This window comes from Hemitrygon akajei, chromosome 8 (assembly GCF_048418815.1).
Source record: "Hemitrygon akajei chromosome 8, sHemAka1.3, whole genome shotgun sequence".
NCBI classification, from domain to species: Eukaryota; Metazoa; Chordata; class Chondrichthyes; order Myliobatiformes; family Dasyatidae; genus Hemitrygon; species Hemitrygon akajei.
In genome coordinates, this window is record NC_133131.1 from 114,706,817 (window position 1) to 114,725,230 (window position 18,414).

Sequence of the window (18,414 nt, forward strand, 5' to 3'; positions counted from 1 at the left end):
GTCTCCAGGGATGTTGAAAGGACCGTGAAGACAATAAACTGGATTAGGGTTGGATTAGTGAAAATGGGTGCTTGAAGTACAGTATGGACTTGGTGGCTTCCTTGCCTTATCTCCCTGTTTTAATTTTTTTCCCTCTTAGCCAATTCCCTGTCCCCATTTTTATCAATGCTCCTTGCTAGCTTAGACTTCTTTTAAAGCTCTTGGTTCTTTTTGGACATGGCATCAAATGTTACGAGGAGAAGGCCAGGTAGTGGGGCTGAGGAGGGAAGAAGGTTCAGCTGTGATTAAATGGTGGAACAAACTGGATGGGCCAAATGGTCTAATTCTACTCCTACGTCTTATGGTCTCTCTCATGAGTGAAAGTTGACAGTGAGTGTTGGCAGGATGTGCATTGTAAGCTGCACAATGAGTGTGGTTCTTTCCTCATCCAGCTTCCAGATGTGCAGTTCCAGCAGGGCTCGCTCAATTACTGTTAGAAATTGGAACCCTGACCCATTTTATTTTCCCTAACCTGTCTCAGTTGAGCCAGCTCTAGTATCTCCAACAGTGGCCTCAGTTTAAGAATATAATTTAAACTGCAAATCACCCAAATTACTCATTTTGGCAACTCACTGAGTTGCTAAGGTTCTCGGTATGAAGGTGAATATGATCACTCTGATCTCAGTCATCCAAATCAACTTCCATTCATTATTGCAAAACTGTTTCTTAATGGTTCTGGTCCATCAATTTAACAAGCATTTCATGTTCTGACCATTCTTTTCTGATGTTAACTACAAATATGCTTTTTGTAGTTTAAATGGAAACTTTATCTGAATGGCACAATTTAATTTTATGGTGTGACCCAAATTTTCTGTCCCTTGTAAATGAAAATAATTTTTTAAAATGTAAATACTGGAAATCTAAAATAAAGATAATGAAACAAAATCTTAGCAGGCCTGTCAGCCTCTGTGGAAAGAGAAACAGAGTTTAACATTTCAGATCAAGATTCTTCAGTAGGATTAGGAAAAAGAGAAAACCAGTCAGCTTTCAGAATAGTGGAGAAGGTGGGGGAGGGATCGTTGAACAAAGAACTGTTTTGGAAAGGGTGAAATCAAAGTAGCATGAAGCAGCAGTTTCTCTTTACATGGATGCTGCCTCACGTGCTGAGAGGAGTCTTCCGTATTTTAGAATAGTGCAGCACAGGATCAGATCTTCTCTTTGAGTTTGCTTTGTTGCAAACCATGTAAGGTCAACTCTGAGCTGGTCTTTTCAAAAGTACAACTACTTGCATTTATAAATTCCTTTAAATCAATGTAGGCATCTCAAAAGTGCTTTTCAAAGGGAAAATTATAAATTGTATGTAGCTGTGAAAAATTGACAATACATGAGAGAATGAAAAAGGCTCTAAAATAGTGTTACAGCATTTTAGAATATAGATGCTTGCTTCAATAATTATGACAAATAAAAGACTCATGCATGTTTTGAGTTTGTTGAGTAAAATATCACAAGATTATGTCTCACAGCTTTGCAGTTCTGTGCAATGTTATAATTTCAACACCCAATTTGTTGTCAGTCCAGTGTCAGTCCCCTGGAATGAGATCAATCCCCTTGTTCCTCATTTGCACTGTCTCCAGAGTTTAAATGATTTGGCAGCTACAGCAGGTCGTAGTAATAGAGAATTGTCAGGAATCAGAATGGCTGCAATTTTTAATGAAAAACATTCCATCAAGACCCATCATTAGTTGAAGTCCAACGATAATTAGTAGAAAGGAAACCTATTACTAATATCACACCCGTCATATCACCTTAAAGCATTTATATCCTGTAAATCCAAGTTCTGATAACATGGAGATTTACTGTGGGGTTTCAGGCAGCAAAATGTGGGATACGTTGAGACTTAAAGATGTAAAATTAAAGGGAATTTGTGCTGAAGACAGAATGAGGCAAACATTTCACATTCAGGGCTGGGGCTCCTGTTGCATGAGCTGTGATGAAGAGGTTGCTTGACATGTGGAGCACCTCCTTACAATTGGGCAATTGCAGAAAACTTGGCAGGCAGTGAAACTCCTACAACAAAGATGAAAACAGTTGCTCGAGAAAGTTTTGGGCAAGAAAAGTTTCACATTGTATCTCACTATACATGGAAAAAATATCAGAGTGTTCTTTACATCATGGGGAAGATTTTGGGGAGGATGCAAATAAAAGTGAAAAAACAATTAATTGCCTGTTCTATATTTCTCTGAAATATTCTTCTTATGTCTGCTTTAACAAATGGGGTTGGACTGAGAATGCCATTATGCAGATACTGCTATGGCATAAAAGCCAAGCATTTTAGGTAGCATAAGTGAGTGGGAAGTGGGATGATAAAGAAGCTTATAAAATCCAACAAAAGGCAACTAAAAAGCTATAAGAAGGGAAAAGATGAAATATGAGGGCAAACTAGCCAATTGGTATTGGACCACTGGAAAATGATGCTGGTGAGGTAGTAACAGAGGACAAATAAATGGCAGATGAACTTAATGGGTACTTTGCATCAGGCTTCACTGTGGAAGACACTAGCAGTGTGCCAGAGGTCCGTGAGTGTCAGGGAGCAGGAGTGGGTGCCATTGCTATTACAAAGGAATAAAGTGCTAGGCAAACTCAAATGTATTAAGGTGGATAAGTCACCTGGACCAAATGGAATACATTGCAAAGTCCTGAGAGAGGTTGCTGAAGAGATATCAGACGCATTGGTCATGATCTGTCAAGAATCACTCGATTCTGACATGGTCCTGGAGGACTGGAAGATTGCAAACATCACTGCACTCTTTAAGAAGGGAGAAAGGTGAATCAAAGGAAATTATAGGCCGGTTAGACTAACCTCAGTGGTTTGGAAAATGTTGGAGTCCATTATTAAGGATGCAGTTTCAGGGTACTTAGAGATTAATGATAAAATTAGTGGAAGTCAGTATGGTTTCTGTAAAGGGAAATCTTGCCTGATAAATATGTTGGAGCTCTTTGAGGAAGTAACCAGCAGGGTGGACAAAGGAGAGGCAGTGGATGTCATTTACTTGGATTTTCAAAAGGCATTTAATAAGGTGTGTTATGCCTGCAGCCCCCTCCTTTGTGAGAATCGCAAGATCACTATTGGGTTGGGTCAGGGGACCCAGGAAATGACAGAGAGACGTGCAGAATGCCTCGTTCCCCGGCAATGTAAAGCTACGGGACATGGCCATTGTCTCTTGGAGACACATTTGTGGATTGAGATGCTATGCTACGTGAACACCCTCAGGCAAAGTGGGCTGGGTGAGAAAGAGATTGCATCACCCCAACCTGATTGACATCTACAACCCTGCGAGTCAGGATAAAAGAGGGTCTGTAGGAAACAGCCCCTCAGACGCACCAGAAGAAACGTTAAGCGACCACGTAACAGCAGGAAGTCATCTGAAGGAGGCCACGTGCGTTCAATTCCGTGGCTGGAATTGGTGGCTGGAACCACGGAAAACAGCTTTTAGCTAACAACGGGGGAATCCGCTCCCCTGATTCAATGGATTGGCATCATAAAAGACCTGGGCAAGTTTAAACCGCATCACTCTTAAACCCAACAATGCTGCAGCTTGAACGAACTGATAGTGACTGTTATCTTTCCATCGGACAATACATTATCCCCCAGACAACGATAGAGCTATTTCTTATTGGTTATTATTATACCCGCGCTCTAGATTTAGTATTGACGACGTATATCATCTGTATGTTTGCATTAATCTTATTTTTGTGCCCTTTATCAATAAATACTTTTAAAAATAGTACCATCAGACTTCAACGGACCTTTCTATCTTTTCTGGTAAGTGATCCAGTTACGGGATTTCATAACAAAATTGGGGGCTCATCTGGGATTCGACACCAAATTGGGAGGCCAGTGAATCGGGCTTGTAAGTCCAAAACTTGGATCTGGTTACGCGGGTAGCCAGACAGGAAACCAGCAAAGATGGATGTGGGTGAATTTATAGAAAACCCGACTCTGGAGGCGCTAGAAGCGGCCACCAAATCAGACTTGATAAATTTGGCGAAGGGGTTAAACCTCGCAGAGGTGAGGTTGTCAATGAAAAAGCGGGAGGTGCGAAGGGCAATAACTCAGTATTATATTGGGAAGAATGTGTTTACAGCTGAGGTATTGGAAAATATCCCTGAAAAGGTACCAGCTAGTGGGATGGCTCAGTTAGAGTTGGAGAAATTAAGGTTGGAAGATGCAATTAAGTTAAAGCAGCTTGAAGCAGCTGAGAAGGAGAAAGACAGAGCCGAGAGAGAGAGAGAGAAAGAGAAGGAAAGGGCCGAGAAGGAGAGGGAGGCAGAGAAACAGAGGAAACATGACTTGGAGATGGAGAAGTTAAGGCAAGAACAATGAGTTCAGGGGTCAGACCGAGAGGAGCGGTTCAATGTTAGTCGAGAGTTGAGGTTAGTACCTCCGTTCGAGGAGACGGATGTTGATAGTTATTTCTTGCTTTTTGAAAAGGTGGCCGTGAATCAGAAGTGGCCCAGAGAACAGTGGGTGGCGTTGTTACAAAGTGTGTTAAAAGGGAAGGCACAGCGGGCATATACGGTGTTGTCCATGGAGGAGGAAGAGGAGGAGAGTTATGACAAAGTAAAGGCGGCCATTCTCTGGAGTTATGAGCTAGTACCTGAAGCGTATAGACAAAAGTTCAGAAATTTAAAGAAAGGGTGGAATCAGACGTATACCGAGTTTGCCTATGAGAAGGGTGTGCTCTTGGACCGTTGGTGCACCGCAGAAATAGTGGACGAGGATTATTGGCGTCTCAGGGAGTTAATTCTGATTGAGGAATTTAAAGGTTGTGTTTCGGAGGATATCCGGATGTATTTGAATGAGAAGCCGAATAAGTCCATCTCAGAATTTGCTAGTTTCGTAGATGAATATGCCCTAACCCACAAGACAAAGTTTTCCTCGAATAAAAGTTCCCTGAGAGACCATGGGAACAATCGAGAAAGTCCGCCGGTTGAGGCAGAGGCCCCGCCAGGAGCTAGTGGTAAGGTTGAGGGGGAACGGCCAGACGGCCAGAGATTTCCGGGCTTGACCTGTTTTAATTGTGAAAAGAGCGGGCATGTTGCGTCTCGGTGCTTTGCTCCGAGGAAAGAGACAGGAAAAGGGAAAGCAGCAGTCCCTATCAGATGTGCCGTGGTGATCAGTAAATTGACAAGAGAGCCCCGGGTAGACAGAGTACGAGAAGGGTCTGAGACTTGTCTGTCACACAGAACCGTGTCTGTGAGGGAGGGAGACACACCAGTTCCCGTACGGATCTGGAGAGACACGGGGGCTGAGCTGTCGTTGATCAGCAGTAAGGTACTAGAGTTTGGTCACAAGACGAGAATGGTAGCTGTGAAGGGAATAAGTAAAGGGACAGAAATGGTGCCCTTACATAAGGTCATTATGGATTGTGAGCTGGTGTCTGGACCAGTTGAAATAGGGGTGCCATCAGAATTCCCGAGAACTGACGCGGACATCCTTCTTGGTAACAATTTAGCAGGTGGTAAGGTTTGGGCAGCCATGACACTGCCAAAACAGCCTGTGAGTGTTGAGGCTCTGCCCCTAGATTCCAAGATCTATCCCGCATGCGCGGTCACTCGCAGCATGTCGAGAAAGGCAGCTGAGAGCAAGAGCGGTTTAAATCTGGCCAGTTTCGATTTGGCCGAGATGTTTTTACTGTCCCTGTACCACGAGGGTTTAGAGGGTGGTAAAACGAAGAGTAGTAAAGTGAAAGAGGGTAAGGGAGAGGAGGTAGATCTACCCTTAGCGAGGAGAAAGGTTCTAGAGGCAGAAAATAAAGATGAGTAACCGATAGAGCGGTTAAGCGGTCCAGAGTTGGACAGGGATGATCTGTCTGGTTTGGCAGAACTGTTTGAAGAAGTTGAAAATTCTAAAGGTGTTCCCGATAATGAAATGAGGGCAGTCCTAGATGAAAAGGGTGCCCTTGCCTTGAAGAAGTCTGCTGGGTTGGCAGATGAGGTTGTTTCAGCCCGCGGGGTTGAGTTTACTCCAGAAGGGAGTTGCCCAGAGAGTAACTGGGAGGATCAGGGGAATTTAGAATTTGAAAAGGGTACGGGTATTGAAAGCCTGGAAGAGGCCAATGTCCCGTTTGAGTGTGTCCAAGATGGGGATGCACGTGGTACTGAACCTAGTAACGGTGCTCAGAACAAGTCTGAGGTATTTGATTCAGTTGAACGAGACGGCCGTCCTTGTGGGTCAGATAGACTTGGTTCAGTGAAGAAAAGGTTAACCTTGGTAACAGTGGGAAGTGAGAGTTTCCAGGCGTTTGTGCTCGAAGGTGTGTTAAAAGTTAATGCGGAGCTCAAAAATGGGGAGATAAATATTATTATTGAAGGAAACAGGAAATCTGTAGTTCCCAAATCGAATGAAGAAATTTTAAACCCTGCAGATCGCTTACAGATTAAGCCCGGAGATGACGGGGCCCCCAGTGCTATTGTTATTTCAGAGTGTGGTGTGAAAAGGCAGAATTTGAAATGCTGCTTGAACAAAGAGTTCGAACTGGAAACACATAGCCTGAAGGGTCCTGATGAGAGGGCTAGCCTCCTGTGTAAAATTAAAGAATTGGGTGGAAATTCAGAAGATGGTCTAAGTTTGGGACACGGTGTTGATAAAATAATTCCTATGGAAAAAGCGGGTGAGAGTTTATTGCGCCAAAGTACCCAGGCTCCCCACGTGGGAACTAACCGGAAAAGAGGCGACGGTTAATGGGGACGCCATTTTTAAATAGCAAAGCCAGTTGTACGGGATTTCGACAAAGCATGTGAATAATAAAGACAACCCCCTGAAAGCCTGCCTGTTAAGTTTGAAAACGACCGAAAGATTATTATTTACATAAACTTTTGTAGACGCACGTAAGCTAAGATCACCACTCCTTAGTTTTGTTGCTGAGGGGAGGAAATAAAAATAGGTGGTTATTAAATTGAAGTCTGATGCTACAAGACTTTAGTAGGGTACAAGACGTTAAGATATTAAAGGAAGTGACACTGTAATCATTAACTGTTTAGATGCTGAATTGACTGTATAACTGTATTACTCTGTAGTGAAAAGAAAAGCTTTTGTATTGTGTTAGCTTCCACAATCCTGTAAGACTCTGTACTACTTCATTTTAAACGCTGGTAAAAACGCATTGAAGAAAGGGGGTGTTATGCCTGCAGCCCCCTCCTTTGTGAGAATCGCAAGATCACTATTGGGTTGGGTCAGGGGACCCAGGAAATGACAGAGAGACGTGCAGAATGCCTCGTTCCCCGGCGATGTAAAGCTACGGGACATGGCCATTGTCTCTTGGAGACACATTTGTGGATTGAGATGCTATGCTACGTGAACGCCCTCAGGCAAAGTGGGCTGGGTGAGAAAGAGATTGCATCACCCCAACCTGATTGACATCTACAACCCTGCGAGTCAGGATAAAAGAGGGTCTGTAGGAACAGCCCCTCAGACGCACCAGAAGAAACGTTAAGCGACCACGTAACAGCAGGAAGTCATCTGAAGGAGGCCACGTGCGTTCAATTCCGTGGCTGGAATTGGTGGCTGGAACCACGGAAAACAGCTTTTAGCTAACAACGGGGGAATCCGCTCCCCTGACTCAATGGATTGGCATCATAAAAGACCTGGGCAAGTTTAAACTGCATCGCTCTTAAACCCAACAACGCTGCAGCTTGAACGAACTGATAGTGACTGTTATCTTTCCATCGGACAATACATTATCCCCCAGACAACGATAGAGCTATTTCTTATTGGTTATTATTATACCCGCACTTTAGATTTAGTATTGACGACGTATATCATCTGTATGTTTGCATTAATCTTATTTTTGTGCCCTTTATCAATAAATACTTTTAAAAAATAGTACCATCAGACTTCAACGGACCTCTCTATCTTTTCTGGTAAGTGATCCAGTTATGGGATTTCGTAACAGGTGCCACATGAGGCTGCCTAACAAAATAAAATCCTATGGTGTTACAAGAAAGATATTGGCATGGATATAAGAATGGCTGACTGGCAGGAGACAGCAAGTGTGAATAAAGGGGGCGTTTTCTGGTTGGCTGCCAGTGTCTAGTGGTGTTCTTCGGGGTTAGTATTGGGACTGTTACTTTTCACATAGTTTGTCAATGGCTTGGATAATGGAATTATGGCCTTGTAGCAAAGTTTGAAGATGATACAAAGATAGGTGGAAATACTGAGAAAGCAATACAACTGTAGCAAAAAGATGGCAGATGGAATACAGTGTTGGGAAATGTATGATAACGCAGTTTGGTAAAAGGAACAATAGTGCAGATTATTATCTTAATGGGGAGAAGGCTCAGACATCAGAAGTGCAAAGGGACTTAGGAGTCCTTGTGCAAGACTCCCCGAAGGTTAATTTACAGGTTGAGTCTGTAGTAGAGAAGGCAAATGCAATGTTAGCATTTTATTTCAAGGGGAATAGAATATAAAAACAAGGAGATAATGCTGAGGTTTTATAAAACACTAGTCAGGCCACACTTGGAGTATTGTCAACAATTTTGGGCCCCATATCTCAGAAAGGACGCGTTGTCATTGGAGAGAGTCCGGGGAGGTTCATGAGGATGATTCTGGAAATGAAGGAATTAACATATGAGGAACATTTGACAGCCTTAGGCCTATACTCATTTGAATTTAGAAGAATGCCGGTAGAGGGTAGGGGGATCTTATTGAAACCTACTGAATGTTGAAAGGACTGGATAAGGTGGATGTAGAGAGGATGTTTCCTGTGGAGGGTGTGTCCAGAACTAGAGGGCACAGCCTCAAAATTGACGGGTGACCTTTTAGAGTAGAGGTAAGGAGAAATGTTTTAAGCCAGAGAGTGGTGAATCTGTGGAATATTCTGCCACAGACTATGGTGGAGGTCAAGTCCATGGGTATATTTAAAGCGGAAGTGGATAGCTTCCTGATTGGTCAGGACATCACAGGATATGGTAAGAAGGTAGGTGTATGAGGTTGAGCAGGATCCAAGATCAGTCATGATGGAATAGCAGAGAAAACTCGATGGGCTGATTGGCCTAATTCTGCTCCAATGTCTTATGGTTTTATAGTGAAAGGTCTTACAGAGCCATCACTGTAGTTGTACTCCCTGGAAATAAAGTCGGGGATAATTCTTAGATTTTGGGGAAATCCTAATGAACTACAAGTTACAATACTTTTAGATTTCACTCGTATGAAAGCAGTAAAGGTTCTTGCACTGGTGAAGCAACTAGCTTGATCAACAGAGCTGTGCACTCCCGAATATTTGATATTGCACATGTCCACTTCAGTGATTAATAAAGGGATATTTGCACAGGTTCAGGATGTGAAGGTTTTAGTTCACTGTATGGCACTCCCACAGTGGAGTTTGCTGCAAGAGTTCACAGTGATAATCACTATAGTTCGCAAACATTAGCCTGCTAAGATACTATTTGTCAGACAGTAGCTGCGATTGGCCTGCAAACACAAGTTGTTTAAGTACCATATAGCAAAGGCAGTTAACAGTAAATGGAATTGCAACACTAGCCCCTTTTCACTTCCAAAGCATTCACATGGAAACTCAGTGATCATTATATATATATATCTCCAAGAACAAAATACTGTAGATGGGGCAAATTTGAAAATGAGCAGCAGATCAAGCAGCATCTGCGGAGAGAGGAAGATAGTTTATGTCAAAGTTTGATGGCACTTTATCAAGGATTATTTCCAGCTGCTTCTAGTGATGCAACAAATAATCAATTTCATTGAAGGAATTACTTCCAGGGCCATAGATGAATGTTGTTGTCTAAATGGGAATTACTCGTGGTCTCATTGGCATCTGATAATGATCAAACAGAATACTCTAACAGCACTGTGGTGTTTGAGCAACATTGCCTACCTGTCCCTCCTCACTATAGGAGTAGGCAGCACACAGGTTAACTGCCAGCCATATGCAGCCAGAGAATTCAGCAAGGGAACGTAATCAGTTTTCACCTCATTTCCCTAAAGAAACAAAGAAAAGCAAGCTGTTAATGGTTGCCATATTATTTTTGTTTGTTCCATATCATGATACTGATTTTAATTTGTCAGTTTCATTAATTTTAACACTAACTGCTACTGTCAATTTCTTTGATAAATTGAGGGTTACAGTCTTTGAAAGTGTTAGGTTGTAAATTCAAGAGCACACTCGGCTGAGTTGGCATTCTGAGTTAGTTGTTATAAGGAGCATCAAGGTGGAGCAAAGGTATCTTACCAAGAAAAGTTTGGACTGTGAATCGTCATAGGATCTGCTTAAATTGACACTGGCAGAAGCAGAGGGCTTTCTGTTACTTTTAGCTGAAAATAATTGTGCTGAAGGCAACCCAGTTCAGAAAATGTATCTGATGTAAAAATTCAGTGAAGTGCCTCCTTGGGAACCAAGATTTTCATGGCTTGTGGTTTTACAGAATTTTACTTGGGCTATTAACTTTTTCTCATTATTTTCAAATCTTTTTTAAAAATACTTTGCTCTTTTAAATGCTTCATACTAAAAGTATACATTTTACTTAACTAATCTTTCATGAATAATAGAAGCATTACATAACATTTTGAATATGGATAAAAATGTGAGTGAGCTTTCAAAAATTCTCCTTGTTAGGAATAAGGATGATATTTTAAACATCCATAAATTATTCCAGTGCTTAGTGCTGCAATGTTGTTTCTGTTTAGTTCTGTTCCCTAGTATAAAAATGTAATCACTTGCAACTGGTGGACTGCACACCATTTTCAAAAAAAGATTATTTTTCCTGACAAGAGTATTTTTAACTAATAATAAAATTGCAACGCTCTTAATGATGTTTTAAAGAAGATACAGAAATAAATGTGTTTGAGATGTCGATTTTGAAGTTTTTCATCTCGCATGATATTATTTGTTTTTTTAAATCCCTTCATGCTTTTTTCTGTACAAATCTTTATATTTCTCTAAATTATATAGTGCTAGCTAATAAATAAAATTTATGTAACTGTCATGGCAACAAAGTCCATGCAAAGTGTTGAAAGAATTACATCTTCTGCCTGGAATGATCAGATTGTATAAATTTTCTTTGCTTTCCATTATATTACCTAGGAATAATAGACCATTCATATTTTTGTCCATATCTAAAAGATTTTTATGTGCTTTTTGTAGATTAGCCCATAAGACTATAAGATATAGGAGCAGAATTAGCTATTCTCTGCCTTAAATAAACCCAGTATCTTGGCTTCCACAGCCCCCTGTGGCAATGAATTCCACAGATTCACTTCCCCCTTGCTGAAGAAATTCCTCCTCACTACTGTCAGCTCTGTTCTTCAGCTGACTAGGAGGTCACAAATAAGCCCAGATTCCTCAGTTGTGGACAATTCCTCCCCTCCCATGGCAAAGGTTATTTGTTTCCTTGGACATGGCTAAGGCTGTGAATGAGCATGCATGCATTGTTTGATCAAAATGGTAATGTTTCCTCAAATTAAAACTCCTTTTAAGGTATGAAGCTAGGGCGATTTAGGTTTCATAAGGAGAAAAACAGTCATCTCTGCTTTTATTTAATCGTGGGTGTAGAAAGAGTAGAGCAGTGGGCTAAGCATGCATCCTTCAGGTACACCAGTGTTGACTGTCAACAAGGAGAAAATGTTATCTCCAAGCTGCACTTACTGTGGTCTCCCGGTGAGAAAGTCAAGGATCTAGTTGCACAGGCCCAAGCTTTGGAGCTTATTGATTACAGATGACAGTATGATTATACTGAACGCTGAGCTGTAATCAATAAACAGCAGCCTGATGTGGGTACTACTATTATCCAGGTGATCCAAGGCTGAGTGAAGAGCCAGTGAGACTGCATCTGCTGTAGACCTGCTGTGGCGTTAGGTAAATTACAGTGGGTCCAGGTCCTTGCTTAGATATTGATTCTGGCCATGAGCACCCTCTCAATTTTGTTAGCTAAGATTTTGGTTGAGAATATAAAATTGAGTAATGGCACAAGTTAGTCATTACCATCTCTTGTTGATACTCCGTACTCTAGCAGGTTACACTGCTCACTGCCTGGGAAGGGCAGTTGTGCTGAGGGGAGGCAGCAAATGGAGGAGATGTAAATGTTTGTGGGATGGGCGGTGTGAGGGAATGAAGGAGATGCAAGCCTACACTTTAATGGGATGGTTAGGGGGAAATAGGATGTGTGAAGCCTAATTAGATCTGGCAGTGTGGCATCAATAAGCCTTTCAGTCATGGTGAGCACCAATGTTCCTCTCTGCTGGTTGTGGATAACCCAAATCAGGTACCCACGCCCTGCTCTTATGACTGTGTGTTCCTACAGGAACGAGCAGGGTTATGGAATCCAAAGTATCATTTATTATGTTTGATGAGATAGTTAAAGATGAGTAGCTGACTGTGTATAGAAGCCACAAGATGTCAGTGCAAGCATGACATATTTTTAATGTCTCTGTGAGAATACTTTATTCAGTCTTACTTTCAGCTATAATCTGGCAGTTTAGTGGACAGTGATAGGAGGGGAAAAGAAAACAGCTAGTTGTTGCATAATTCAGAGAGAAGTAACTATGGACAGAATATCACTGATGATCTCTGATCTCTCCATCACAAGCTGACCCTATTTAATGAGGGTGTGTGAATATTTGGTTTGCTAACCACTTAAAAATGTTGTGCCGCCAATTTTTAGCACATCTTTTTCATGCTGAGCTCAGTTCTAGTAGGAACAACATGACCGCCAAATCATATTACCCCGGTTTCAGAGAATTTATTGCATTTTCATGTGCTTCACATTAAAATCAAAGCAGGAAGTCTGCAAACAGTTTTGCAAACAGCCGTGTTACCCTTCGGAAGCTTCCTCTAACACTTTCTGAGTCTTGCATTCACCATACCTAAAAGCATGCAGCTTTGAAATTTTAGGTAATCTACGTTAGAAATGCCCGTGGTTGGGAATTTAAAACTTTGCATGCAACAGGTACAAGGTCAGTCTGAACCCTACATGAAAAGCTTATCCTTCAACACAACTTTCCCATGAACTACATTATAGTTTGTCCTTGAAATAAACATTATATTGTAATAAAACCCCAATTACATAACCTTAATTGGGTTTCCATGACCACCTTATCCATCATTGCGGGGTGGATTACTATTACAATTACTATTAGGGGATCAGTGGCTGGGGTAGTGTTAGGATTACGTGGCAGATCAGTGTGGAGGTGGTGGGCAAGGATCATGAGCTTGTGGGAGGGGGAATCGGAAGGACATTACTATAGTTACGCTGGGGGAGCCCAGTGGAGAATGTCCCTGAACTGAGCTTGCAGTGCCAGGCTGAGATCAGCCTGAAGGGGCCCCCTTAAAGTCATAGTCACAGAAGCAGGCCCTGTGCAAGTCTGTTCTCCTGTGAGGACTTACTGGTGGCATGGCATGGTGTGCCTATGAGAGATCTGGAGTGGTGTTCTTTCTTGGAGATAAATGGATGCCACCTCATATCCAGCGTCCTCCATTCCTCAGCGCATCAGATGACCCAATTTGAAAATCAGAACAAGAATCATAGACTTTCCATTCACAGTGTAAATCCTCAGTTTTCATCACACAGTCGTGCAGGCAAATATTATCACGTTGGTGTTGCTATACCACTTCAGCCTTGATGGAATTGAACCCAAGTTCAAGTTGAAGCTAAGTGACATGTCTTATTTCGAGGTAAGTGTTTGCAACCCAAATCAGACAGAATGAAATTTGCTCAGGATTTCTCTGTAATCTAGTTTGAAATTTAGTAATTTAACCCTGAAATTTCATTACACACGTGACAAACATACAGATGACCACAAAACATTAATTTTAATATTTTACAGTAAATGCAAATTTGATTTGGAATTTTAAAGAATAGAAATTTTAGAGTCGTCATGTTTTGAAACACCAGAATATTCAGCAAACTGCTAACAGGTATAATCTTCAGGGTGGGAACGGAAAGAATTCCCACCCCAGCTGCTGGAAGTATGCCCATGTCTCACACGTTGTACTGCAGCTTCCACACTGATACTTACGTTAATCACCGTCCACTGTTCCACAACTATGGCATCGTAGGGTTCATACTTTTCATCTGAACCTCCTTCAAAGATAAAAAGCCCATCCACTGATTTTGGTATTGAATCTGCCCAAACAGGAAACACACATCTGGTCAGTCAGTTTACCTGTGCAAAACTAATAAAAAAGAGTTGCACAAATTGCTGATGCACCAATTCGTGCTTAGCATGTTCCTTGGCTCACATTTGGCACACGCACAACCCTCCCAGCTGCTCCAGCCTTTTGCTGCCATGGCTCAGCACAAAGCCTTACTTCTACAACCTTCCTGTCATGTGCAGCCAACTTTCTCTGCCTCTGGGCCACCCTGATGGCTTTTACACCATCGCCCACAACAGTTTGGGCTATGAATGTTATTTAGTATTTTAATCTAGAACCAGTCATTGGCATCATAATGTCATAGCGAAATACAACACTGAAACAGCCTCGTGAACCACTGAATCCATTAAGCTAATCAAATGGCAAGGTTTGGTTTCCATACCTGTCACTGTTCCCAGACAAATCAAAGCATCCACTAACAAGGCTCCCTTCGTGAAGTGTTCTGTCATGTGCTCTAGCCAGTCTGCTTCTAAACTGTTGATATCCTCTCCCTTTTTACTGACCTTCAGCGGAATTGTGGCTGTGTAATACTTGCGAGAGTTCTGGCTTACTTGTTGTTTATTGAAAAGGAGAAATATCTCATTTTCTAGAAAGAAGCAATAAGTAAACTCTTAGTTATATAAATTTACTATTAAAGTCAGAGTAAGAGTTGAGTTACTGTTATTTGCACAAGTGAAATGGGAAGCATGCAGCAGCATCACAAACACATCACATCATATAAACAGCATTTATAGGAAAAACCATAAATGAATCAGTCATTATGCACACATTTTACAAGAAAACACAATCATAACAAAAATAAACTAGCCCATTTTAATATAATGTGGTCAAAGTAGTCACTAAACTGTAGTGATTAGGGTTTTTTTGGTTGATTCAAAAGAGAAATGGCTGAAGGGAAGTAGCTGTTCTTGAATCTGATGGTGTGGAACTTCCTGCCCAATGATGGCCCAGATGGTGGGGATCTTGGACGATAGAATTTGCATTATTGAGGCAACACCATCTATAAATACTACCAGTGATGGGGAGGCATGAGCCAGTGATGAATTGGTCAAAGCTCACTGCTCTCTGAAGCTTCTTACATTCCAATGCATTCAAGCTGCTATATCAGACATTAATGCAATTAGCCAGTTAGATCACATGATATTACATATACATATTAACATACATACTTTTAAAATAGTCTACATTTGCAGTATTTATTCATCAGTCACATAAGAACATTAAAGGAAAAAAAAGCAATGGGCCAATCAGCCCCTCACACCTGCTTCACCATTCATAGTCATGGAGTCAGTACGATCAGAGTTGATTTTTAATTCTTACCATTTTTCCACATTAGTCCCTTATCACTTGATTAATATACAAAAATCTATAGATTTTAAACATCACAGAACTCAGAAGTGGGCCCTTTTGACTCATCTCATCCACACCAAATGTGATGCCTATCTACATTAATCTACAAAGCGAAACCCAACAGCATGAATGACAGCGATGCTTCACTACCAGGCGAGCTCAATGTCTTCTATGCTCGCTTTGAAAGGGAGAATAAAACTACAGCTGTGAAGATCCCTGCTCCACCCGGTGACCCTGTGATTACTGTCTCAGAGGCCAATGTCAGGCTGTTTTTCAGGAGGGTGAACCCTCACAAGGCACCAGGCCCGGTGAAGTACCTGGTAAGGCTCTGAAAACTTGTGACAGCCAACTGGCAGGAGTATTCAAGGACATTTTCAACCATTCATTGCCACAGTCAGAAGTTCCTACCTGCTTTAAAAGGGCAACAATTATACCAGTGCCCAAGAAAAGCAGTGTGAGCTGCTTTAATCACAATCATCCAGTAGCTCATCTACAGTAATGAAATGCTTTAAGAGTTTGTTCAAGGCTAGAATCAATTCCTGATTCAACATGGACCTAGACACACTGCAATTTGGCTATTGCCACAATAGGTCTATGGCAGACGTAATCTCAATGGCTCTTTACGTGGCCTTAGATCACCTGGACAATAACCCCTATGTCAGGGTACTGTTTATTTAACCCCATCATTCCCACAGTCCTGATCGTAAGCAACATAACCTGAGCCTCTGTACTTTCCTCTGCAATTGGATCCTCGACTTTCGAATCTCCTCCTCGCTGATGATCAACACTGGCACACCTCAGGGGTGTGTGCTTAGCCCACTGCTCTACTCTCTGTATACCCATGACTGTGTGGCTAGGTATAGCTCAAATACCATCTATAAATTTGTTGCTGATACAACCATTGTTGGTAGAATCTCGGATGGAGACAAGAGGGCATACAAGAGCGAGATATACCAGCTAGTTGAGCGGTGTTACAACAACAACCTTGCACTCAACGTCAGTAAGACCAAAGAGCTGATTGTGGACTTCTGGAAGGGTAAGATGAGGGAACACAAACCAATCCTCATAGAGGGATCAGAAGTGGAGAAAGTGAGAAATTTCAAGTTTCTGGGTGTCAAGATCTCTGAGGATCTAACCTGATCCCAACATATTTATGGAGCTATAAAGAAGGCAGGACAGCAGCTATATTTCATTAGGAGTCAAAAGAGATTAATATTGTCTCCTGAAACACTCAAAAACTTATACAGATGTTCCATGGAGAGCATTCTGACAGGCTGACTCACTGTCCAGTATGCGGGGATGCTATTGCATAGTATCCAAGACATCTTCAAGGAGCGGTACCTCAGAAAATGTTGTCCATCATTCAGGACTCATATCACTCAGGACATACTCTCTTCTCACTCTTACCATCAGGTAGGAGGTACAGAAGCCTGACGTTACACACTCAGTGATTAAAGAACAGTTTCTTCCCCTCTCCCATCCAATTCCTAAATAGACATTGAACCCATGAACACTATCTCACTTTTATTATTTCTGATATTGCACTCTTTTTAGCATAACTATTATATAAATACTTACTGTAATTGATTTACTTATTTTTGCTATATTTATCATGTATTGCATTGTACTGCTGCCGCAAAGTTAACAAATTTCACAAGATATAATGGTGATATTAAACCAATCCCGCTAGCCTGCATTAAACCTGCATTCTTCTCCAACTTTCCTATCCAATTACCCATTTTTAAATGTTGTAACTGTATCTGCCTGCACCTCACCCTGGGAAGCAGACTATCTGCCTTATCTATGCCCCTCATAATTTGATAAATCTATAAAGTCATTTCTCCTATAGGCCAATGACAATAAACCTAACCTACCCAATCTCTCCTTACATTAAGAGCCCTCTATTCCAAGCAACATCCTGGTGAACTCTTCTGCATTCTCTCTGCTGATCGTAGATTTGTAAACAAACTTCAAATGCATTTTGACAAATTACTTGTACAACTGCAACATGACTTCCCAACTCCTTTACTCAATGTCTAAGCCTATGAAGGAAAGAATACCACATGCCCTTTTCTCTACCTCATCAACCAGTGTGGTCATTTTCACGGAGCTGTGGACTTTGCAGCCCAAAATCTCTTTGTACATGAACACACCTAAGGTCCCTACTAATTACTCCCTATGTCCTAATAGAACTGGCTTCACAAATTACCACTCCTCTCATGTCTAAATTAAATTTCATCTGCCCCCATTCTGCCCAACTTCTCAGTTGACCAACATCCTGCTGCACCTTTAGAAATCCAAACTAAAAGTATCTGGAACAAGCTGATAGAGGAGCTGGTGCAGGCAGATACAGTTACAAGAAACATTTAGCAGCTCAAACAGCATCAGTGGGAAGGGAAACAGGGTAGACATTTTGGGTGGACAATTCATCTGAATGGAAAATTGGGAAAACAGGTGTATTTAAGAGAGGGGGAAGATGGACAGACAGAGAAAATGTCACTGATAGTGTGAAGATCAATGTTGTCAGGGAAACAACTGCTTCAAAAAGCAGCAGTTGGAAAAAGGAACAAAAATAAATAAATTGAAACAGACATATAAGACCGTGCTGGTGCAGAGCAAGCAAACATTAAATTCAATAACAAATGCAAAATGCTTCAATGTACCTGACTGCCTGTTACACCATGGATGCTGGAAAGGGATGAGATAAAAAGGCAAGTGTTGAATAGTGCAATAGGAGAGCACTTTGAGAAGGGGAGTGGTTGGTGGGCACTGAAGAGAGGACCAAACTATCACAAATGGAATGGTCCTGGAACGTGTGAAGAGAAGAGGAAGACGTGTCTGCCTGTGGATACATATTGATGGTGGCAGAAATTATTGAAGATTATATGTGGAATGTGGAGAATGGTGGGGTGGAAAC

At 41.6% G+C, this 18,414-nt stretch overlaps 1 protein-coding gene across 2 annotated transcripts in view; it reads right to left on the reverse strand.

Moving 5' to 3' along the window:
• The window catches only part of LOC140732175 (raftlin-like), a 97,992-nt gene that overhangs the window by 5,305 nt on the left and 74,273 nt on the right, over positions 1 to 18,414 (reverse strand). For both annotated transcript variants that reach the window (XM_073054420.1, XM_073054419.1), the window contains 3 exons: positions 14,530 to 14,733; positions 14,012 to 14,118; positions 9,876 to 9,979 (listed from right to left, as the gene is read on the reverse strand). In XM_073054420.1, the coding sequence (XP_072910521.1) occupies positions 9,876 to 9,979; positions 14,012 to 14,118; positions 14,530 to 14,733 (415 nt within the window). The remainder of the gene's footprint in view (positions 1 to 9,875; positions 9,980 to 14,011; positions 14,119 to 14,529; positions 14,734 to 18,414) is intronic.